This window comes from Lytechinus variegatus, chromosome 7 (genome assembly GCF_018143015.1).
Source record: "Lytechinus variegatus isolate NC3 chromosome 7, Lvar_3.0, whole genome shotgun sequence".
Lineage (NCBI taxonomy): Eukaryota > Metazoa > Echinodermata > Echinoidea > Temnopleuroida > Toxopneustidae > Lytechinus > Lytechinus variegatus.
Genome location: NC_054746.1, coordinates 33,121,882 through 33,146,604, shown reverse-complemented (window position 1 = coordinate 33,146,604; position 24,723 = coordinate 33,121,882). Strand labels below are relative to the sequence as shown.

At 34.6% G+C, this 24,723-nt stretch overlaps 1 protein-coding gene across 1 annotated transcript; it reads left to right on the top strand.

Moving 5' to 3' along the window:
• Nucleotides 1-4,216: 4,216 nt before the first annotated feature.
• On the top strand, nucleotides 4,217-24,118 carry LOC121419058 (protein transport protein Sec23A-like). Its single transcript, XM_041613349.1, has 12 exons — nucleotides 4,217-4,316; nucleotides 6,244-6,486; nucleotides 9,388-9,445; nucleotides 11,854-11,940; nucleotides 12,933-13,011; nucleotides 14,208-14,365; nucleotides 15,075-15,160; nucleotides 15,760-15,904; nucleotides 17,814-17,972; nucleotides 19,838-19,953; nucleotides 21,688-21,811; nucleotides 23,124-24,118. The coding sequence occupies exons 2-12, from the start codon at nucleotides 6,269-6,271 to the stop codon at nucleotides 23,385-23,387; spliced, it is 1,494 nt and encodes a 497-aa protein (XP_041469283.1). The 5' UTR covers nucleotides 4,217-4,316; nucleotides 6,244-6,268; the 3' UTR covers nucleotides 23,388-24,118.
• Nucleotides 24,119-24,723: the final 605 nt, after the last annotated feature.

Sequence of the window (24,723 nt, the reverse complement as noted above, 5' to 3'; positions counted from 1 at the left end):
TCCACTAAAAAGCAAAGCTTGTAAAATTGTGGAACCCCCTTGGAAATGAAGAAATTATAGTCGACTTACTATATGCGTACATGCATGTATTACCTTCTTCTCCGAAGAAGGTAAACAAGAAGACTTAAAACTGCATAATTTATAAAATACATTGAAGTTTTATACTTTAATATATAAGCAAAAAAAAGCCATCAACCTAAATTTTAGTGAGGGGGGGGGGGGGGTACAAGAGACATTTTAAGGGGGTCCACCAGAATTTAGGGGGGACGCAGGAAACAAAATTAAACCCCCGTCCCCCCGCTTCCGCTGCCTACGATGATGACGATGATATTATACACATTAAATATGCTCTAACTCTTTTAAATTGCACAATTTTTCTCATTTCAAAATTAAAAAAAAAACGGTATTGTTGAAAAGGATCCATTGAAAAATAAAGCTTCGATGCATGATTTACGGTATGCCCACTCGTAACAGCCAGATTCCTGTGATATCATTATTTTATGAAAACATTTCATTGTACCAGCTGGTATACAAGCAGAAAAATTATGATCTGCTCCTTAGTTTTTTTGTTTGTTATTTGTATATATATATATATATATATATATATGTATTATATATGTATATATACTATATATACATATATAATACATATATATATATATATATATATTTTTTTTTTTTTTGGGGGGGGGGTAATTACGCCACTGCAGGTGTGCATTTAAATCATTATCAAAATTAGTAGGCATATACCCCCTTCCTTTCTCGTCCTCGTTTCCATTATAGCTTTTAGTAAAACAGGAAAACAAAAGGCTCTGATATTTTATTCCTTATCAGAGCAAACCCATTATTGACTATTACCTTTCAAACGAGAACGAATTGTTTTACAACGAATTAAATTGATTTTTTTCAAATAGCGAATTGGAACATCGCACTTACCGACGGCTGTCATAAATGCTTCGTTAGCGGTGAACAAAACTATAATTAGAACTGTTGAAAAGACTCGAGATTTCTGGAGGAAACTGATGCAGAAACACGAGCAAGATGAAGACATGATGAACACTATATTCAACTGATACGGAATCGAAGCTACAGTATTTAGTGGAGTCAAAAATCGGCGTTCATATACAGTTTATGAACTTATCATCTGTGTATTAAATGAATACGACAGCGCCAACTATGTTGGCCCACGATAACGACATTAAAGGATAAGTCCACCCCAACATATAAAAGCTGATTTGAATAAAAAGAGAAAAATCCAGCAAGCATTGCAATGAAAATTTCATCAAAATCGGATGTAAAACAAGAAAGTTATGATTTTGTAATTTCTCTTAATTTCACAAAACAGTTATATGCACATCCGGGTCGGTATGCAAATATGGAGACTGATGACATCCTCCACTTACTATATATTTTGTATTTTATTAAATGAAATGGGAAATGTTCTGATTTTCTCCTGAGAGTCATGTGAAAGGAGTTTTATTCCTCCCTGGATATATAGAATTACTATTATTTTAACATCTTTTGGCTCAGTCAAGTTGGTCATTACTGTCAAATTTGAAACTGAAATATTTGTATAATTCAAACAATAAAAATCAAAAGAAATAGTGAGTGAGGGGCATCATCGACTTTCTCATTTACATGCCACTGATTGGTGCATATAATTATTCAGTGAAAAATAAACGAAACTTCAAATTGTCAGGATTTTCCTTATTTAACATCCGATTTGAATGAAATTTTTAGCGATGTTAGACTTTTCTCTATATTGATTCAAGTCAAAATTTTTCTTGGGTGGACTTAACCTTTATACCCTATCTAATACCCTTTTCATAAACCTATCCTCCAATTAGCCGCCTAAGAGTAATGCGGATAATTCAATAAAAATTGCGTTCATAAACTCCGAAAATAAGCCGCATTATTTTTACGAGCGCCCGTCCTGAAAAAGGGGGATAATCGCCATGACAACTGGACACGCCCCCCTCCAATGCGGTTGTGTTGGAAAAGGGTGACCTTGTGACCGCACCATGGCAATTATCCGCATAATTTGGAAATGCGTTCATAAACTCAAAATCTTGTCCCGATGCTGCTATTATGCGGATAATAGCAGCATCAGAGTAATGCGGATAACTCTTATCCTCCTCCAATTTTACGACCAAATTATGCTGCTATTAGCCGCCTAATTCATTTTAATGGGGTTTATGAAAGGGGTAATAGAGGCGGAATGAGCCAGAATGAGGAGACCGGGGTTAGTTGGGCCCCTTTCCTCTTTAGAAAGTGAAAGCCTTTTCTTGCTGCATCCAAGGACAACTAATTCTGGTATTCAGCTAGCCTATCCCTCCTCTATCGCTACATCAGTTCAGTAAAAATGTGTCCCTCAGCATGTGAATAGGAAGGCCATTAGACCACACATGGTGTGAAATCTCTATTAGATAGTTGAATTATGCTCTGTATTTTATACAAATCAGTGTAGAATTGAATCATTAATATATTGTAGTAAAACTTATTGAATATTATTCATAGGTATTATTTTTTTCAACGGTCTTTGAATAATTATTATTGTCTAATACGATTTAGTTGGTGCACGAGGCTGCTTGGCCCCCTAGCTTGTATACATTCAAGCCAAATATGAACAGTGTCTTACTTATCTTGAGCTGATGAATATCTCATACGAAATAGCAAGAATTATAATAAAATCAATTCAATATTTTTCAAAACCCTATCTTGTACTTTTTGTGTTCTATATGGCTCTAGACTACACCTTATTTTATACCGAACTGACTGAATATGCCACATATTGTCATTTTGTTTAAGAAATTTGTATGCCTAAATTTCAACTACAGCACTATTGATCATGCCAAGAACATGCGAACATAAAAAAAGCTTGCCGCCGCAGGAAAATGAAAGACAAATAAGGCGCGCAGGAAGGAAAACTATGAAAGACAGGCAGAAGTGGATATCATTGTTGAAACATATATCTGGTAGAAACTTAAAGGTGTGAAGTATACGGTGGAAAAAAAAGATGACCAGACACATTTTCATTTATTCATAGAATGTGATCTTTGTCCAAACTGGTATTTACTTGCTGTGAAACTGACGTTGACATGTCAATGGATGAAAAAAGATCTGTGGACAGTGTCAGTCACGAATAAAGCTGTTCTTAAAGGTCAAGTCCACCTCAGAAAAATGTTGATTTGAATCAATAGAGAAAAATCAGACAAGCACAATGCTGAACATTTCATCAAAATCGGATGTAAAATAAAAAAAGTTATGACATTTCAAAGTTTCGCTTATTTTTAACAAAGTATATATGAACGAGCCAATTACATCCAAAATAAGAGAGTCGATGATGTCACTCACTCACTCACTCACTATTTCTTTATTGTTTGAATTATACAATATTTCAATTTTTGCGAATTTTAAGATTAGGACCTCCTTGCCTGAAGCACAAAATGTTAAAATAATGGAATTCCACGTTTTCAGGGAGGAATGAAACTTCATTTCACATGACAATGACGAGAAAATCAAAATATTTCATATTTAAAACAATAAAAAAACAAAAGAAATAGTGAGTGACATCATCGACTCTCTCATTTTGGATGTAACTGGCTCGTTCATATAACTGTTTTGTGAAATGAAGCGAAACTTTAAAATGTCATAACTTTCTTATTTTACATCCGATTTTGATGAAATTTTCAGTGTTATGCTTGTTGAATTTTCCTCTTTTTATTCAAATCAAATTTTTTGTGGGGTGGACTTGTCCTTTAAACTCAGACTCAATACATAAATCATTATTGTGTAAGCAAATTATCTTTTCTATTTGGATATATAACATAAAGTAAATGTTGAAATGTAAGTTATTCCAGTTGACTCATGTAATTTCATAGATAAGGGTGTTGTTAAATGGCCAAAACACTGGTAAGCAAATGGGGTCCAGGTAGCCCCAAGTCGCGGGGTTGAGAACCCGGCCCATAACAGAATAGTTAATTGACCTTAATCAGATCTTACTAGAATTATCTAGACTTTGTATTTGCTCTGGGAAATTTAGTCAAATAGTTGTTATGAACATTAGTAATGCAATTCAAACATGTTGATTTTTTTATCAGGTTGCTATTATGCGAAACTAAAAAAAAAGGGTCCCAAGTAACCCAGACCCCCTATAATTTTTCTGCAATAAAAAGGCCTGTGAAAGGTCAGCAGAGTTCTGTACTGGTCCTACTTGTAGATGGCGCTACAAAGCCACGTCGACTTATTATTATGTGGGCAATCGCGAAAACTTGCCAATGATTGGTCTGGTTGAAGAGATAAATTGTAACGTTAAGGTAAGAGAAAACGGTTATAATTGCTTGTTCCTTTTATAAGTTTATTATTTTTAGATATTTGGATTATTACTTATTGCTTTGTTCCCTTTCCGACGGTAAACGGTAAGTGAGCTTTGTAATCTGAATCATGACAGACTCGAATTGCAATGAAACTGTAGATTCTGTTTCGGTCCCATTCGCATTATTTTGCGTACGGTACCGTACCGTAGGTGTAACGTTATAAATAATATAAGTTAGGCATAACGACAACGTCTTCTTCGTCTTCGAGGAGATTTTAAACATTTAAACAACTTTTGTTTTCACATATCCTCGTACACAGACTATCCATTAGGCTTCTAGTAGAGATAAAATAATTTATTAACGTATGCATGCTTCTCCACGAAGCAGGGATTCTTTTGCATTGATTCATCTAGGGCCTACACTGTTACACATGACCTGATGACATAGTGACATCATAGGCCTAGATCTACTGCCAAAAAACCTCAAACTTTCACCCCCGAGACATGCTAGTAGATTTCTACTTTCCTTCTCAAATATCTAACCCTAAATCCTGTAAATGGAATCGAACTTTATTTCTGACATTTCCACGCAATCAATTTTATTTTTAAAAAAGAATTCTTAAAAAAAAATGAGAAAAATGTTGGAGAGACTGGCCCAAGGCCAATGTTTACGCTGACATCTTGTTTCCTATTGTCGACTCTTCCCCAATGTTACGGATGCGCTCGTCAGTAATGTTTATTTGAATAAAAAAGAGAAAAGTTTAATTAAACAAGAAAAGAGAAAAAATCCAACAAGCATAACTGAAAATTTCATCAAATTGGATGTAAATTAAGAAAGTTATGACTTATTAAAGTTTCACTTAATTTCACTAAAGTTTTAAATGCACATCCTTTCGGTATGCAAATGAGGGGACAGATGACATCACCCACTATTTGTTTTAAATTTTATTTTATGAATTATGAAATATTCTAATTCAGTTACATATATAAGTTGGTCCGTAATGTCAAAATGGTAAAGATGAAATATTGTATTCAAACAATAAACCAAAATAGTGAATGATAGACATCCTGGACTTTTGTGTATGTACATGTAAGTTGTAACTGTAATGTGAGAAATAAGCAAAACTTTAAAATTTCATAACTTTCTTATTTTACATCTGATTTTGATCAAATTTTCAGCATTTTGACAGCAATATGACAACACGCGCTGGTCAAAATTTGTATCTGCCTCTGTACCAACAACGCAATAAAATCTGTTCTAATCGGATCTATGTGGGTGCACAAAACATTTTGACAAACACATTTAGCATAAATACATCCTCATGTATGTACGGTTATGCCAATGAAAAACATACTCTGATATCAGTGTTAGAAATGATTATAAATATACAGGCTTATGGCCGATTGCTTTCAGTCCCACATGTTCCATTTTGAGTGTATTCATCCACTATTGCAAGCAGAGCATTTCCAATGCGTGATGTCATATGATGTCCTTTTTAACTCTTCGCCGAGTCCATATTGCATTTCTTTCAAAGTGTAAGACTGTCCTGGTGAGCACTATTGCCAGATAATGAATTAAGCTTCATAATGAATATAAATTTTTACGGGCATAATATGAGGCAATAAGAAATACAAGATTTTGAGTTGAATCGGCAGCATGCACAATCTTGCATTATTTTGTATAGAGGTTCGTTGGGAATTCAAAATGCAAGAGTCGATAATGAGATGCAAATTAAGGTTTTGCACTGCTTCTGGTCTATGGATTTGTCAGGGCTGAGAAATGCACTTTGTAATGGTACATGTAGGATATCGTGACAGCTCATCACAAAATTGTTGATTGTTGATAATAATGATATTCTGCTTTTTAGAGGGCTCAATACATTTGAACAACACCTCTAATTTGTGTACTCTGTTTGTTTGCTACACAGATTTAGCCAGGCACAGAAAGATTCAATGGCAAATTACGATTTCATAACACAGAATGAGGCGAGGGATGGTGTTCGTTTTAGTTGGAATGTATGGCCATCAAGTCGTCTGGAGGCTACTAGAATGGTGGTGCCTCTCTCAGCTCTCTTCACCCCTCTGAAGGAGAGACTAGATTTACCATCAATTCAGTATGATCCAGTCCTCTGTAGCAGATCGACTTGTAGGGCCGTACTTAATCCATTTTGGTAAGTAAAGGATACAGTGTGGATTGGCCAAATATATTTTGATCCAGAGAGTTAACACTATTAGTATTTTTTATGTTACTTTTTTAAAAGTAGAAATGGTTAATGCAATTAATGAATTGGCAACAGTCAAACTTGCTTTCCTTCATTGTTTATCAATTTCTATATATATTTTAGTTACAGAATTAAAGAGTATCTTTCTTGTAAGTTCCACTCTCTTTTCTCCCCTCCATTCATTTTCTCTCTATCTTATTCTATTGGTTTCTGTTTTTCTTCACTTTGCCTCCCTATATAAATGTTGTAACCCGCACCCGTTGCGGTACGGGTTAACCTGCCGGTATGCCTCCGATCGCGGGTTGCGGGCCAGCCGAGTTCATTCTCAAACCCGCAGACCGTCATGCGAAAAAAAGGGAGAATAAACGACGCATAATAAAAACATTCACAGTGAAAATTGAGTTAAGATCATGTGCTTCCTACTTGGCAGATTCTTTTAGAGACGTTGATATTTCCTTTTAAAAAATGCCAGCGTATTTTTGTCTTGTGAATAGTGAACAGGACTGAGTCCGAGACAGTTCAACATGATAAATACATCGAGTTGCTCTTTCAAAGGCCAGCGCCAGTGCATGCAGCGCAGTCGAAAGCAACCGCATGGGCCAATGAAACTCGATGTTGAGTTTCCCGTCCCATTTTTTCCAGCTCATAATGAGGAACCGATTTCACTATTCATTATTTTTCAGAAGATGAAAGTTTGACCTTTTGTAACCTTTTAACGCACTTTATTCTGTGGAACTTGAAGCCACGGAAAAATTAATCATTTTTTTCGGGGGCTCCATTTTCATTTTTTTGTAATATTTCAGGGGCTCTTTTCAAATGCTACGTTTTTGTATTTTGAGGAATACCTGTTCACTTATTAAATTAATTATTACTTGTTTAATATTGTATGATTTTTAAAGTTTTTTTCATGCTTAGAATCTTGGATGTGGGTGTGTTTGTGTTGGTGAGACTGTGAGTTGAACTTGATATAAATGAATTTAATATCTAATTTTTACTCCATCTAATTCCAGTACTTGGCCATGTAATAAAGGCCCACATACCCTTACTTTTCCTGAAGTTCTTTGAAAACGCAGATCTCCACGAAAATTGTATTTCTCTATGGGGGAGTCTAAATTTGGTGAGAATGAACTCATTAATAACTTAAATATACATGACAATGAAGAAATCATCAAACTTCATTGGCAGTTTTGAAAAATATAAACTCTGTCTGAAGCAGAAAATCACCATCATTGAGGCCTTTACAGAGCGAATTGTCCCCCAGAGCTCTGGCAGAGAGACAGAGCTCAGACTAGCTAGCACAAGCGCCAATGCGTACGTGGGTGAGCCTCCCGTTGGCCATGTAACAGATTGAGCTTTGATGATTTTTTTTGTCTGATATTTACCTCATCCCCTGGAAAAATAAAACAAATGATTTTTAAGTTATAATTAGCAAATAAGATAAGTTATTTTGGATGTTACTAGGCCATATGATAACTCACCAACGCGAGGTTACTAGACTTTGGGATTTATTGAGGTAGCTCAACCATACCTCGAGCGATGTTCGTGCCGGCTCCACCACTTCTATGGTTGTTGAGTGGAGCCTGCACGAACATCCCTCGAGGTATGGTTGAGCATGCAGCGTCATTCCATTCACAAAAAAAGAAAGAAAGAAAAGATTTACAGGTATTTACAAGATATACAAGTAATTCTGTTACTGAAAAGCTTATATTAATGTTTTAAATCAGTTTTGAATCTAGATATCCAAATAGTTTATTTTTGAGAATTTGATTTTCAAATGCGGGCAAAATTTCATAACGTTGGCGGGAGACGGAAAACTGAACATCGAGTTTTAGCGGCAATTATTATTATCGAATGAAATACAAAAACAAAAGGAAATAATATAGAGATAAACGAGAAGAAAAAATTGACTGTATCATTATCCAGGTATTTATTGCAATTTTGATTAGTTTATAGACGAGGTCCCATAGAATTGAATATTGTAATTATGATTGTTGTGAGTCGCAGTGTTGACCGACCTGGACTGAAAAACAACATTGCCGTCTGCCGATCCTTGCTGGGCAGCCTGGGCTAGCTAGCGCGCTGAGCTGCGGCTCGCTAGCTCCGATCCGAGGCGTTAATTGCGTAATGCTTTCAATTTCGAGATCAAAGCGGACCCATTTCGTGGTACAAAGTCACCAAAAAAAACATTTTCTCTCCGGAATAAAAGGCGAATTTGCAAATTGTAAGTAAATTCACTCTTGGCTTGGTAGTAGTAGACATATATTTTCCTGATTTGAGCCTGTATAGTGTGGGGATTGCAGAAATAATGTTTTTCATATTTCAAAGATAAATTGACTTGCGGGTTAAAACCCGACGGGTCAGCGGGTCCCTCTTGCAAATTATTGGATTATACGGGACGGTACGGTTCGGGTTTTCACTTGCGGGTTACAACATTACCCTATATCCCTTTCTGCATACATCGTTTCTCACCCTTTTCTGCTGGTTTCTCTTTCACATTTCCTCAATTCGATGAAGCAAAAGAATGATAATAATAATAATAATAAAGAAGGCATTTAGGAAAGCTATACATAGTACACTATATCATAGTGTTTACACTGTTGATCAATTGACAACACTTAAAGCTACATCTATACTGGATACAAGTAAGTTTTCAACTGTTTCTTAAATATATGAACAGAAGTTATGAATTAAGTTAAATAGAAGTTATTAATTAGGATTCAGCAAATGTATAAAAAGATGGGATAATTAGATTAACAAGGATTTTTTAGAATGAATAATTTTGTTCATCCACGAGAATTATGTATTGTATTCAATGAGAAAATCTGCATGTAAATCAATCTTCTCTTACAGCCAAGTGGACTACAGAGCCAAGTTATGGAACTGCAACTTTTGTTTTCAAAGAAATCAGGTAAAACAAAGATTAAATTTTATGCATATTTTAGTGCTTTGAACATAGTAAAAAGGTTTTTCATTTCAACATAATATAGAATAATTTGAATTCAGTTTGCATGTATCAGTTGTTGGTATGTCTGGCAAGTTTTCAGGTTATTAAGACCATTCTTTGCTAAATATTCTTTGTTAAATGTATGAGTAAAATTTGAATCTGTTTGTATACAGCTTTATTCTATAGAAAGCTCAAATTGCACTTTTTGAAAAAAAAATTCTTTTGCCGGACCCAGTCACATGTAGGTCTAGATTTCTTTTTCAATCTTTTTCCCTTTAAAAGGGTACTCTGGGCTAGAAATAATTTAATAAATAGAGTAAAATTCACTGAACAAAATAACGAAAATTTCATCAAAGTCTGATAACATATAACAGAGCTATTGAATTTGAAAGTGGGGCAGTGTTTTGTTAAAACAGTTGTATGCATATTGTCATGAATATTCATTAAGTGGGCTAATGATGACACTTTCCCTTTCCTTTCTTTTTCTTATGTTATTATATGAAATCAGAATTTTCCAATACATGTATGAATGAAATAAATTGCAGCAATGAATATCTAGTGCATTAAATCAGTCATCAATCCAATTTTTTAGTTCTTGGATGAAAAATTTGAATTTACATAATTTAATGCAAAAAAATACAAAAGAACAAGTGGGGATATGAAATCATCAGTTTGCTCAATGAATATTCATGAAGACATGCATAGAACTGTTTCATCAAATAATACAAATCTTTAGAATGTCATAACTTTGTTTTGCCATGTCCAAATTTATTCAAATTTTTAGTGTTTTGTTTGTCTGCTTTTTCTTTATCTTTTCAAATCATATTTTCAGCCTGGAGTACTCATTTGATTTAAGTAATGTAATATTACATTTTGAGAATAGCTTCTAACAAAGGCATACTGAAGGCATTATTATATCACTTATCAGATAAAGGAGCTTTCTAAACTTTCATGGTAGGTAGATATGTGTAGGAGGATGTAGATTTAGTCATCATTGACATCATAACCATAATTATTAAAGATAACTTTTTTTTCTGATTTTTTATTGATGGATATAGTTGTACCTGTTAAATCAAGTTTAATAGGGGAATGTACAAAACCAATGTTTGAAATCCGTGTGTAGGTTTTTGGATATCCCATTGCAATTAATTCAGATATTAATTGTATAGCACAAAATACACTGGTTGACCCAATGCTATATTTTGAAAATGAACAGATGTCTTGTAATATACAATGCATGCCCTCTAGAATGATTGATAATTTCCACTACTCTTTACATCATTCATACCCCAATATTTGCAAAGAGACACAATATTTATTGTATGCTCCCAAACATTCCTGGTGGATGTTTCACAAAGCTGTTCGTAAGTCAAGAGCAGATTTCAGAATGACTGGTGAACCTTTCTTTCTCTAATTAAACACCAATGAACATTTATTTGTGAATATCTACCACAAGAATGGATCACCAGTTATACTTATATTCGCTATTAACTTGCGAACAGCCTTATGAAACGGCCCCCAGATTTGCATTTGGGTTTGAATGACCATCATTGTATTTTTCAACTAAAATTTCCTGATTGTTGTTTAATGAAATGGAACATGTATCCAGATTATACCATGAAGTAGGGTCCCTGATTATGCTAAAGCACATTGGCAGGTGAAAGGAGGTTCACGTTTTATCAGTTCTGATGGTTACAATTAATGGAATGGAAATAAATTTAATTCATTAAAGTTTATGAGATGAGACTTTTGATGTAAATCCAGTGTCAATATTATTCTTTGGGTTGTGTTTGAAAGATATGTATGGAATTACAATTGTAAAAACAACTGGCGATCCATAATGAGAACCTATCCCCGACAATTTGCATAGTGAGAAAGTACACACAAATAATTTCATTCAGGTTGTGGAGAAAAAAAATACACTTTGCTTTTTGAATGTGTTCAAACAGTGAGAATGGCTAGAAACAGCCTTTAATAGGGGTAACACAACATTTGCTTCTGCGACAATAGCTTCAGGCTTAATTTTGTCTGAGATTTAGAGGTTGCAATAGGATTTTATATGAGGTTTAAGGTAGGGATAGTGTTAAACCAAGGGTTGAAGTTGGTAATTTGATTAGGGTGTGGAATTTAGAGTGGAGCAATTGTCGCCAGAGCAAATGTAATGGAACCTTAAATGGTAGTAGGATCAAAATAATTAAATCTATTGGGTTTGCAATATCCTGCTCACAGTAATGTACTTTGTATAGCTTTGCAATACACCTTCAACTGAAATTGAATATAAAATTCCTTACTATTCACTGAATACATGGACCAGTATTCTAATCATATCATGCCTACTCTCTCTCTTTCACTCCCTCTCTCCTTTATGATAGTTTCCCAACCAGTACAGAGGTATATCTGAACAACACCAGCCGGCAGAGTTGATCAACCAGTTTACTACCATCGAATACACACTTGCTGTAAGTCGCATGATTTTATAGACCGTTTTTATTGTCTCAAGAAGGTTGTAAATTATATGTATTTCTGTTGAATTTGCACTAAGAATATAAATCATTTTAGCTGTAATGTCAGATTATCAATCTGTTTTTGGTGGTACTGGTAGTGGTTTAATAATGTGTTCTGATATTGTTGTTGCTATAACATGTGAATCAATTATGATTTATAATAGAACATGAATTACCTTTTAGAAATTTTGTTCAATCTTGCTCCATGCAACAAGACATCTTCTCAATTTATCAATCAATATTTATGCTCTTAGAAATTGGAGATATAGTTAATTAGGCAATGATGCCGTACTCATATTTTAATGAATTCTATGAAATCAAACTTAAGAAATGGATATGGCATTGCATCTTTAGAAGGATTAACCTTCAAGTCAAGACCCTTCAAGACAAAGCAAAGTGATTGATTGTACAATTAATTTGCACAATTGATTGTTCATAATCAGCAATGCAGTCAATTGTCAAATTAGTCCTATAAGCAGTTGATATGCTTTGTGTTATGCTTGTCCAGGGGAGCGTTTCATGAAAGGACTTGTCAGACGTTTTATCCGACAGTTACTATACATGTAGTAACAGTGCTTCTCAACCAATCAGAATCCAGGAAAGTTGTCAGATCTGACAACTTGTGGGACAAAAATATTGATGAAACACCCCCCAAGACTAAACATAATATTCTTGAAAAACCTGTTTTTTCAAATTTTAAAGTAAACATCTACCCATGTAGAAATTAGCCAATAAAACTACTGAAAGTTGCTGTCCCTGCTTTTGATGAAAATTTAGCTATCGATACGATGATGTAAAAATCTAAATTTCTCTGTTTCACATCCAATTCTGGTAAACATATACCAATTTTTCTTGATTTAGAAAATATATTGAGTAACTTTTTGAAATTGACTTTTCTAGATTTAGGTGATAAGTTCAATTAAGACTTGATATTCTTTTTGTTACAGAGAGCTCCTTCTGCCCCTCTCATCTATCTGTTGGTTTTGGACACCTGTATGGAAGAAGAGGACTTGCAAGCTCTCAAAGGTAATGAATATTCATTGTTTGATATGTCGTTAGGGAGGTAATGAATATTCATATTTCTATGTGTCATCATGAAAGTAATGAATATTCACTGTTAATATATCATCAGTTATCCTTATTCCCTTTATCTACATGTACATGTATTCAGTGTCATGGAGATTGATGATCCCTCAGGAAAACAAACATGGAAAAGATTTGAATTATTTAGTGTTGTAAATCCGGCAATTAATGTTTTCCAGCACCTCTGGCTTAACATCTTGGTATTTAGGATTGTGATGAAAGAGGATAGTGTAATGAGCATTAGAAAATACTACAGCAATATCATAATGGCCTAGCATTACAGTTAAAGGGAAGGTCCAGGCTGGAAATATTTATATCTCAATAAACAGAGTATAACTCACAGAGCAAAATGCTGAAAATTTGATCAAAATCGGATAACAAGTAACAAAGTTATTCACTATTAAAGATTTGCATTATTCAACTGAAACAGTTCTTGGCATGTCTTTATGAATATTCATTAGGTGGGCTGATGATGTAATATCCCCACTAGTTCTATTGTGTTTTATCATATGAAATTAGGTTTATTTCAAAAAAATTTCTACCAAGAACTAAAACAATTGGATTGACAAATGATTAAGTGCATTAGTTATTTATTGCCATAACTCATTTCATCATAATGGAGACACATTTACACATGTATGAAAAACGAAACATTTATGATTTCATGTAATAACTTAAAAAGGAAAGTAGGGATGTGACATCATTAGCCCACCTAATGAATATTCATGATGATGTGCATATAACTGTTTTTACAAAATATTGATATACTTTAAAATTCAATAACTATGAATCAATAACTATGATATTTGTTATCCGATTTTGATGAAATTTTCAGCATTTTGCTCTGAATTTTACTCCATTTATGTAGATATAAATATTTTCAGCCCGGACCATCCCTCTAATGGCTATACTCAAAACTTATTTTTTGTTGCAGTAATTCAACACAGTGTTCCTGCTACATGTATCATGAGCAGGACCATTTCAATATTTTTTAGATACATATTGATATATGACTGTGCTTTCAGGAGATAACACATAGTTGCCCATCCTACACATTGCTCTTGTCTTCAATTTATGATTAGTTGATTGACAGTGTCAGTATTCATCAATGAATCTCTCTTTTTTTTAATGATGTGTAGAATCCCTTCAGATGTCACTGAGTCTGCTGCCCCCTAATGCCTTGATTGGTCTCATCACGTTTGGTCGCATGGTTCAGGTCCATGAACTAGGATGTGATGGATGCTCTAAAAGCTATGTCTTCAGGGGTACTAAGGACCTTACAGCCAAACAGATACAGGTATGATGATGGGATAATGTTAACTGTCATTCTAACTTCTAACTTCTAAGGACATTTCAAGAGTTGCAAAACAGATGGATGTAAGTCACAATAGCATCTGCAGATTTTTGAAACCCTGAGTCTTTAAGAACTATTTTCATATTAAAAAAAATTTTTTTTTTTGATGTAACACTTGACGCATCGTAAATGTGCTTTGTAGGGTATTATTAAATATCACACTTTTCTCAAAACCACTGTTTTTTAGGTAAAGCCTTCTGTTTGTTAAGCTTAAAGGACATTGGAAATATCTGTACAAAAGAGAACATTTGTCTGTTTTCCGATTCCTTTTATTGTTCTATAAAAGAATGATTTGTGGATAAGATTGATTTTTTACCTTTCTACAATTTTATATACAAATAGAATTTTGTTGTGACATAGGGGTATACCCAATGCATAAAATAATGAAAATGAATTGAATTACATACTTGAAACAAAATTAATCATGTAGACTTGGCACATGGCACATGGCACATTCAATACTTCTATTGATAAAATGAAGGTCTTTGTAGTTGTAATGATAACCTTTGCTGGTCATTAATAGTTTAATATTTTATTTTCTTTCTTCCATATGAAATAATCTTGTGTATCAAATTTGATTCGTTTTGCATTACCTATCTGAAAAAATGAGAATTTTCAAAGGTAACATGCAAACGTTTGTGTTTCTTGACAGGATATGCTTGGTATAGGACGCACACCAGCACAGGCTCAGAGGGGTAACCAACAACCGCAGCAACAGCAGCAACCACCTATGAACAAGTAAATATAACTAGTTTATTGAGTATTCTTGGGGTCTGTTTCATAAAACTTGTTATAATAACAAATTTGAAATGATATTTAAAATCTACTGAAATTCTTTAAACTGATAAGCTGATAGTAAATTTGTTATAGAAATTGGAAATTTGTTACGATGTAAAGTCCATGGGAATTGTAACCCTGGTGTACATATAGGCCTGATATTTATCAATGTAAATGGGCTCAAAGGAGAAGCAATGAATGAATGTATATGCAAATCACATGTCAATGCTTCAATTAAGCTGCTGCACTTTTCCTCTACCATGTAAAAAAACATACACCATGAAATGTATGGTTTATTTTTCAAAGAGAAAGCTATGACATGGAGTGCAATGTAGTCTTTGAGGCATGAGTATGTATTCAAATGAATGGTGGGTGTGCATCATAGTTTTACTGCCTAGGCCTGTGATGTTACAATAGAAAGAAGAATGATTGCCTTGTCTGTGATCTGTGAAAATTTATTATCTTGACATTAAAAAGTAATTGAAATCTCTATGGTCATACTTAATATGAACAAAATGACGCATGTTACTGATATGAGTGTAAATGTTTTCTGTCAATAGATTTCTTCAGCCTGTTCACAAGTGTGATATGAACTTGACAGACTTGTTAGGAGAGCTTCAAAGGGATCCTTGGCCTGTCAATGCCGGAAAGCGCCCTCTTCGGTCCACTGGAGTAGCACTCTCCATTGCTGTTGGCTTGTTGGAGGTAAGTCTGACCAATAGTTTCATGAAACCTTTTAGATTGAGTTTTTACACTGTTGAAAGTCCTACCATCTGCTTAGCTGAAAGCAAATTTTCAGGAAATATCACTGACATCACCGACAAAACTGTTCATGGAATACCCCTTAGCGCTTTTCTTTTACATTTCAGTCACATAGCACTGAAATACTGCCATTTGAGCAATTCCCCTTGAAAAATACTGCTTAACCCTAATTCTCCCGGGGGGGGGCCATTATGGCCCCCCCTCGAAAATTTTCGCGATATGTCTGCTGTGCAAATTTTTTTTACCTCGCCGCTTACTGACTTTTTACTTTCAAGTCTCACACAAATTTTGAGACCAAATTTGTGATGCCCGGGCATGTGGTTACGACATTACGCAACATTATGTAAGTGCATGTCAGACCCCAAATGGCTCATAAACGTGATTTCATGTACAAATCCAATGCAAATTGTGTATTAAGCCAAAATTCATAAATGTATCATTATTTCTACTTTTACTGATCAAACTGAATTAATTTTGCCTTGTTTATGATCAGAATTAAGTCTGGAATGATTTCCAATGAAAAAACAAAAAGTAAAAAATCAAAGAAATACTTAAATTGATTTCCAAACCGAAGTTTTTTTTTAATTGCATTTGTTAAGAATGCTACAAAGAATATTTTACCAAAAATTAGCATTCTAGGAGCTTTATTTAGTGAATTAGAGCAAAAAGTATGATTTATACATAAATTAGCATTATTAATTCATATAAAATAAAATCTCATTATTTTGGAAAATTTTAAAATACAGCCTTGTAGATTACATCGCACGCTACTAGTGTGCAAATTTTTGCGTCGCTCGCGCGCTCGGCGGCCAAGATCTTAAGGGGGGCCATAATGGCCCCCTCCTGGGAATGACAAGAATCAAAATACCACGGGAGATTTAGGGTTAAGATTTACAAAAGAAAAGATAAACAAATTTTGTTGATTGTCCTACAAAGTAAAATCCTTGGAAGAAACATGTATAAAAGAAGTGCTGCAGTATAGTAAATATTGGTGGAAATCATGTTTAACTTTAGTTTGACATTTTGGACACCATTTTCTGATAATTCAGCTATCATAGATATTTTTCACAATATCCTGAACTTGAAAAGGAAAATTGCATAAATGAAATGATTTTAAGGAGTGCAGGCCTATAAACTCTAAAGACGTCTGTAAGAAAATTACACTTTTCATATGAAATTGACAATATGTTTGCCTTGTTTGCCAAATTTGGGCTCATGACTTGGAAGTTTTTACAATGTAGGCATGTATTTATCTGTTGTCATGAAGAAACCAAGTTGAAAAGTAGTACATATGTTTCAATTGTATTGTGATTTTCCTGGTTTTTTATAAAGAATAAGAAGAATATACATGCAGCTTAACATTTTTACATTTACATTACAAATCAGATTTTCATACAAATTAGGTCTTAACATTTTGGCACACAAGATGGCACCAAAAGTGGCTTCCTAAAGCCATAATAGCTTTTCTAGGGGGCTAACCCTGTGCTAGATTTACTGTTTAATATCTCCCACTCCTTATGCAATGCTGATTACCTGACGAGAATGCAATAGGTAATTGAGGTATCTATTTGTCAATCTGTCAACCCTGGTGGGTGTTTCATAAGTTACAAGTGACTTTATGAATGACTGGTGATTCTTTGTTGTGATAAATCATACACACCAGATTTTCTTTGATAGTGGTGTACCTGTAGTTCCCAAGAAATGATTACCAGTTGTTCGTGAAGTCACGTGTAAATTATGAACAGATTTATGGAACTCACCTGAGCTTGTTTCTGAACCCTCAACCTCCCGCTTGTGGGGCTTTTGCTCAAACGAATCGGTCAATCGGGTGTGATGCTTTATCTCTTTACAGTGTTTGTTCCTGAACCATGGTGCTCGTATCATGCTCTTCATGGGTGGTCCACCCACCCAGGGGCCTGGAATGGTAGTTGGTGATGAACTCAAGACAACCATCAGATCACATCATGACATTGAGAAAGACAATGTGAAGTTCATGAGGAAAGCAATCAAGGTAAGAGGGAAGAGGTACAGTAAGTTGGCAAACCTGTCTTTTAAGAACAACTCCAGGGATATATTTGTGTGTATGTGTGTGTTGTGCTTGTGTATATGTAGAATTGTGGGTTGTTGTTATTTTTTATTAAAATGAAATAAAATGATGAAGAAAAAAAAGATTTGCCACCCACCCCCAAGTCTGCGCAGCCCCCCTTGTCTGCACACATGCGTATCTGCGCGATTCTAGTAAAAGAAGATACGCAACGAGCACAAACTTTACACATGCAATACATAGACAGGTATTCATAAAAAAATCTGACTCAAAATGGTGGAAAAATAATGAACTTAGGGCATTTTATGTGACAGCCTCAAAAATGCAGCCTTTCTCATAAAAATCCCCGAATCGCAAAGTGAATGAGTGCGCAGACATGGGGTACCATTTTTTTTCAATCTAAAAATGACTGCCTGAGGTTTTTTCAAGAAAACCCTATATTTTCGTTCATTTTTTAATGAGAAATTTGGTACACTTACTCTTAATAATATAAGGAACATTATCAACTGAAAGATTTAAATTTAAAATTCATGTTAAATCTTAATTAAAATTGTTAGGTGCGCAGACTTGGGGCCCACCATCATAGTTGTTGACATGCTCAAAGACATCCATCAGATCGTAACATAGAGTTTAAGAGGAAGGTAACCAAGATAGCACTCAAGGAATGTTTTGGTCTGGCATGTGTGTGTGTATAATTTTGTGCTTATAAATTTGTATCAATCAAGGTGATTATTGATGTATTGGGACAGTAGGACGATTCTTTAGTTAAGTTATGGCAAATCTGCCCCCAAAGTGCATTTAACTATTCCAATTTATTACTTGATTTTGAGTATGCATATGCCCCAATATGGGTGTGATGGGAAGGATATAAACTAACAATGTGTTTTATTGAATTTATTTACCAATTTTTACATTGAAGGTTGATTTGAGCGGGTGCCCGATCAAAATAAAATTGCTAAATATTTTTTGTCAGTTTATAAAAAAACACCTTCACAAGCATGGAATGGGCTGAAACTTTCAGGATATAATCTTTGTCAGTAGCTCTCTCATATCCACCCACCATGATTATTAAATTTGCAAAGTAAGTGCTCAAACGGCTATCTTAAAATGAAAATAAAATCATAACATAAGGAAGGTGCTAGATTGAATTTGAACGATGGAGAGAATGCCATAATTAAATTCTAATGGGAAAAAAATGCAGTATAATTCACATTGCTGACCTGTGCCAAGGCTTTTATATACAGGCTTCATCCTCACCATTCTAAGAACCTCTGAATCAGTTTGTAAACTTTTTGAAATAGAAGAATACATTCACATACTACATTGCTAAGATGTAAGAAGAGCAAACTACATAAGAAATTGGTCTTTGTAAAAGGGTGGTCGTAATGAATTGGGTTTCATTCAGTCTATGCCCCATTAAGCCACATTCAAATGTAACTTGTAAATGCAACTTGTATTCGAGGAATTCAAATGTAACTTGTAAATGTAATTTGTAAATGTAACTTGTATTCAAGGAATGAAAGACCATTCTAGATGGTAACACAATATTTGCTCCTGCAACAATTCCTTCCGGCGCTATTTTGTCTAATGATGGATGGCTACGGTTAGGGTTGCGATTGGGTTATATGTTAGGTTTAGGGTCAGCATGAGGGTATAGTTTTTTAATCCGGGGTTGAAGTTAGATATTTTATTAGTGTGGAATTTAAAGCCGAGCCGTTGTTACCTGAGCAACTCTCATAGAACCATTGTAGACAGGTGGTTGCTGTGGAAGAATTGACTATGCGAAGTAACCAAAGACGTATTTTCATTCTTATTTCTCCATGACTTTACAGCATTATGATGCCTTAGCCACCCGTGCTGCTAATAATGGCCATACCATTGACATCTATGCCTGCAATCTGGATCAAACCGGTCTACATGAAATGAAGAACTGCTGTAATATGACTGGGTAAGTGACAATAACTGTTTATGTATAGTCAGGTAATTTGGCATATGATAGTTTTGCATCAAATAAATACTAAACAAAGGAATGTAATTTAAAGAATACTAAAATGTTTACCTGAAAGACTTATTTTATTTCATTTAATTTCATTCATTTTCTTATTTATTTATTTTTTTACATTTGCTTTACATACCACAAAAGAGGCAAAAACAATTATGCATAATGTAAAATTATAGACAAATTAAAAGTATGCAATTTCCCTTAGCAAGAAATATATAATAATCATAGTAACATACTAATAATAGCAATAATAGTAATGTTGATATTTATACATCCACAATGTGATGCATCCAACGTCTCCAACAAATAAGTGTTACATGTGAATAGTCACATCCCAGGATATATTCCTTGAATATACTTGTTGCTGGAAAGAATAGCATGAGCTTATGCTTGGTAATGTTCATGATAATACAACCTGGAATAGATTGATTAGGACAGAGATATGGCAAAGGAGAGGGATTTGGTGGATGGTTAGATTATAAAGAATATAATTTGTTGAGGTGTTGTGGCTCAGTTGCTAATTCTCTGGACTTTGAACCACAAGGTCTGGGGATAGAATCCCATCACGGCACTCGTGTCCTTTGGCAAGGCGTCTATCTACATTTGTCACTCTCCACCTAGGTGTAGTTAATGGGTACCCAGTAGGAAGGAATTCCTTGAATACTCAAGCATATAGTTCGTGTAAAGCCGGGGTAATAGTGTGCAGTGCTAAATGTTGCATATTATTATTTTATTATTCTGAAAGTGGCATTGATTTTAGGGGAGGAGGAATTACTTTTAACCCTATCTAGGCCGGGGGGGGGGCCTCGGAGGCCCCCCCTCAACAAATCGCGCGATATTTTCGCTGTGAGAAAATTTTTTGACTGCGCCGCTCGCTGAATTTTTACTTTCAAGTCTTGCGCAACTCTTGAGACCAATTTTGCGTCACCCGGGTACGTGGTTCCAAAATTACGCAACATTATGTAAGTGCATGCCAGACCGAAAATTGCTCAAAAACGTGATTTCGTGTACAAAGTCAATGCAAATTGTGTTTTCAACCAAAATTCATAAATGTATGATTATTCTTAGTTTTTCTAGTCTAAATATATTCATTTTATGCTTTTTATGATCACAGAAGAGTCCCCAACAAATTTCATTGAAAAAACAATGAAAAACAAAAGGTCAAAAAAACACAGAAATACATAAGATATTGCAAAAACAATATAATACATAAGAAAATGATTTGATATCACAATTTTTTTCATGTACACTTGCTAAGGACACCACAAAGAGTTTCTATACCAAAAATTAGTACATTTAGAGCTTTATTTAGGGAGTTAGAGGGAAAAGTATGATTTTGCATACTAATTACGCATAAATTAGCATAATCACTTAATAGCGATTCGCATGAAATAAATTACTATACAATCTTGTACATTATGCCCCAGGCAACCCGCGTGCCAATTTTCGGCGCGATCGCACGGTCGACGGACGAGATCTTAGGGGGGGCCTTGGAGGCCCCCCCCCGGCCATAGGAACTCCCAAAATACCCCGGCCTAGATAGGGTTAAAGAGGGTAGGACAGAAAGTTTTAGCATTGGATGGTCAACAATGCATCTCGATTTGACACATGGTGAAAGTAGATAGGTATACGGTAGATCTCTATATGAATTATTTTTTTTCTTATTATTTTATGTTATAGTGGCCATATGGTGATGGGAGATTCCTTCGATACATCACTGTTCAAGCAGACTTTCCAGAGTGTCTTTTCCAAAGACCCCAAAGAAGAATTCAAGATGGCATTTGGAGGAGTACTAGAAGTCAAGGTAAGGCTGATTTTTATTTCTTAAGTAATTCAAAATTTGTTCGGATAATGGCCTAAAGAGGGTTAACACTACAAAAACATAATTGTCCCTTCTTTGAAAAGTAAAACCATCCAATGACTTTTCAATCTTTTATATATTTTTTTTCTTTTTTTTTTGCTGAAGAGTGCCCAATACCAGCTTGATCAAAAACACAATTGGATGACTAGTCTCACTTCTGTCTCACTGGGTTAATATTGCTTTGAGTATACATTATGTATACTGCCCTCTCTTGTTTCTATGTATTGACAGTTAAAAGGGGGAAAGGTATAGATTCTTGGCATGAAATATTGGCCATTAAATTTTCAAGAGCAAGGCAAATAGACAATGATCTACTCAAGTTCATTGTGAAAACTGATGCTTAGTGTTCGCTCCTTGTGTTTCTTCTGTTTAAATAATGCGTAATGTATGTAAGGAGCCTGAAAGGAAGAAGGGATAGTATACCCAAACCACAAATCTTACATTCATATTTTACAGCTTCTACCCAAAACAAGTGAATGTCAGTTTATTTTTACTCCATGTCAGTTACCATGGCAAACAAAATATTTGCTTTAATTTGATTGATTGATTTGATTTAATTTTGATTCCACCCTTGTATATCAAGTTGATTGAATAGATATGGGGACAGCTCTAACAATCCTAATTCATTTTCAACCAGGACTAGGTAATTGTGTGTACTAGTATTAAAAAAAAAATCATCTTTAATCCTTATAAATTTATCAATATGTGGGCGGTTACATTTAATCTTTGTGCAAAAGAGGGGGGAAAATGTTTGAAAAATAAATCACTGAAAACCTCTTTTATTTTTGTCTTTTTATTCTTGACATTTTGGCCTTGTCACAGATTTTAAGAATTTTATTATAAGGGAGCCTAATACATGTCTGAAAATACCCTTTGTCTTTCTAGTTGCCCCAAGTCATGTAAAATTTATTTGCATGCTTGCAATTTGATTATTTCTTTTAAAAAAAAAATTCTCTTTCATATTGTTTCTCCGTTCTATGTCCCCCTCCATATCTTTTACTGTCTCCCTTCCTCCTTTTGACTGTCTTTCCGTAATATATTTTCTCTTCCCTCTTCCATTTCTTTTTTTTTTACCCACCCACCTAACATTCTTTCTGTCTTTTATCTGTGACCATCTCTGGCAATGACTTGTTATTATACAACTCTCTCCTCTTTCTCTCTTGTTGACTGCCCTTTCCACCTTTTACCCTTCATTTATCTGGCCTATACTCACATCTTTTGTCTTTCCATCCTCCCTCCCTCATACTGTCACCAGACATCTCGTGAGATCAAGGTATCCGGTGCCATCGGACCGTGTTCCTCCATGGATGTGAAGGGTCCCTGTGTATCTGATACAGAGATTGGAACTGGTGGAACCTGCCAGTGGAAGTTCTGTGGACTCTACCCCAACACCACGGTGGCACTCTTCTTCGAGGTAGTCAACCAGGTGAGTGATGTAATCAAACTTTGTGTGCTGTTGTGCTATGTTTCCATCTATGTGTCTTGTCCAGTAATTGTCTCAGTTGCAGGAAGAGAATAAAAGTTGTCACATTCTGCTGCATCATACGCATCACTTATCATTTACACTTTTACAAACTTGTAACCTGATGGCTTACATTTAGATTTATTAGCACTAACTGTGATGCTGCCCTCATGGTTCCATTTTTTATAAGGTTTAGTGAAAAATTAGTAAATGTCTTGACTGCTTTTATCTTACATACATGTATCTTGGCAAATGTTTGAACTAATATAATGAGAGGAATTAAGTCAAATGCATTCACATTCCCATATGTGTTCTTGTGGATGATGTTGTCTAGAGGGTTCTTAGGGTCAAAGGTCATATTTTGTTTCATAGCTTGAATGCACTCTGCCAGACTCATACATGTAAAATGTTATTGATTTTTTTTTCAGATTGTCTGTTTTTGTCCATCATGATAATATACTTTGTGCAGAGAATCCTGCGATATTCCCCTAAGAGTCTCATACTCTAAAGGTTATATTTTAGAATGATGAATTATGACATGCATTCTCTCTACTGCTTGTTGATATTTTTAGGCAGAAATCTAAATTCTATTTTTCTTGTTGTGAGATTTTTGGTCAAATCTGTATTGCTGTTTTTTTTTTCATCATGGTCTATGTCAGATAAAAGAAGGTGGATTAAGAATACCTGTGTTGTGTGTTGAGATGAGACTTTGCATATTAAAGCCCAGTGTCTTGTTTTGAAAAAGCATGCAGGAAAATTGCAGAACTTTGTGATACCATTCTTGAAGATAGAAATATGTCGCTTTTCATGTGGTTCAAATAGTGTTTTAAAACATTCATTCACCTGATGATTGATGTTGTCTCTGCTGCCAATTCTTTGCTATGGAGTAATGAATTATTGAAGTATTCTGTTTTGCACAACCTCTCCCCAGAATCGGTTATTCAAATTTCAGAAACATCAAAGTGTTACCACTCGTATTGTGTCTCTATCCGCCAGACACACTGACATTACTCCCATTTTACAATTCTTACACTGGCTCCGTTTAAAACAATGTATTAAATTAGTTTGTTGTTAATTATCCACTGTATACATCGTTCTTCTCCATAGTATCTCATTTCAATCATTAAAACCTACACCCTTTCAAGATCCTTATGTTCCTCAACTTGCAGTTCTCTCATTACCTCCAAACTTTCCACTCATCCTCTATCAAAATTATGGAACAGCCTTCCTGAAGACAGTGAAAATTGTTTAAATTCTGAAACTTAAAAATAATCTAAATACATTTTTATTAAATTCCTTTGAAATTTCTGGAAAAAGCGCCTTGAGCACTCTCCAAAATGGATTTGGTGCCAGACAAGTAGAATTTATTATTCTTTTTTTATTATGATTACTT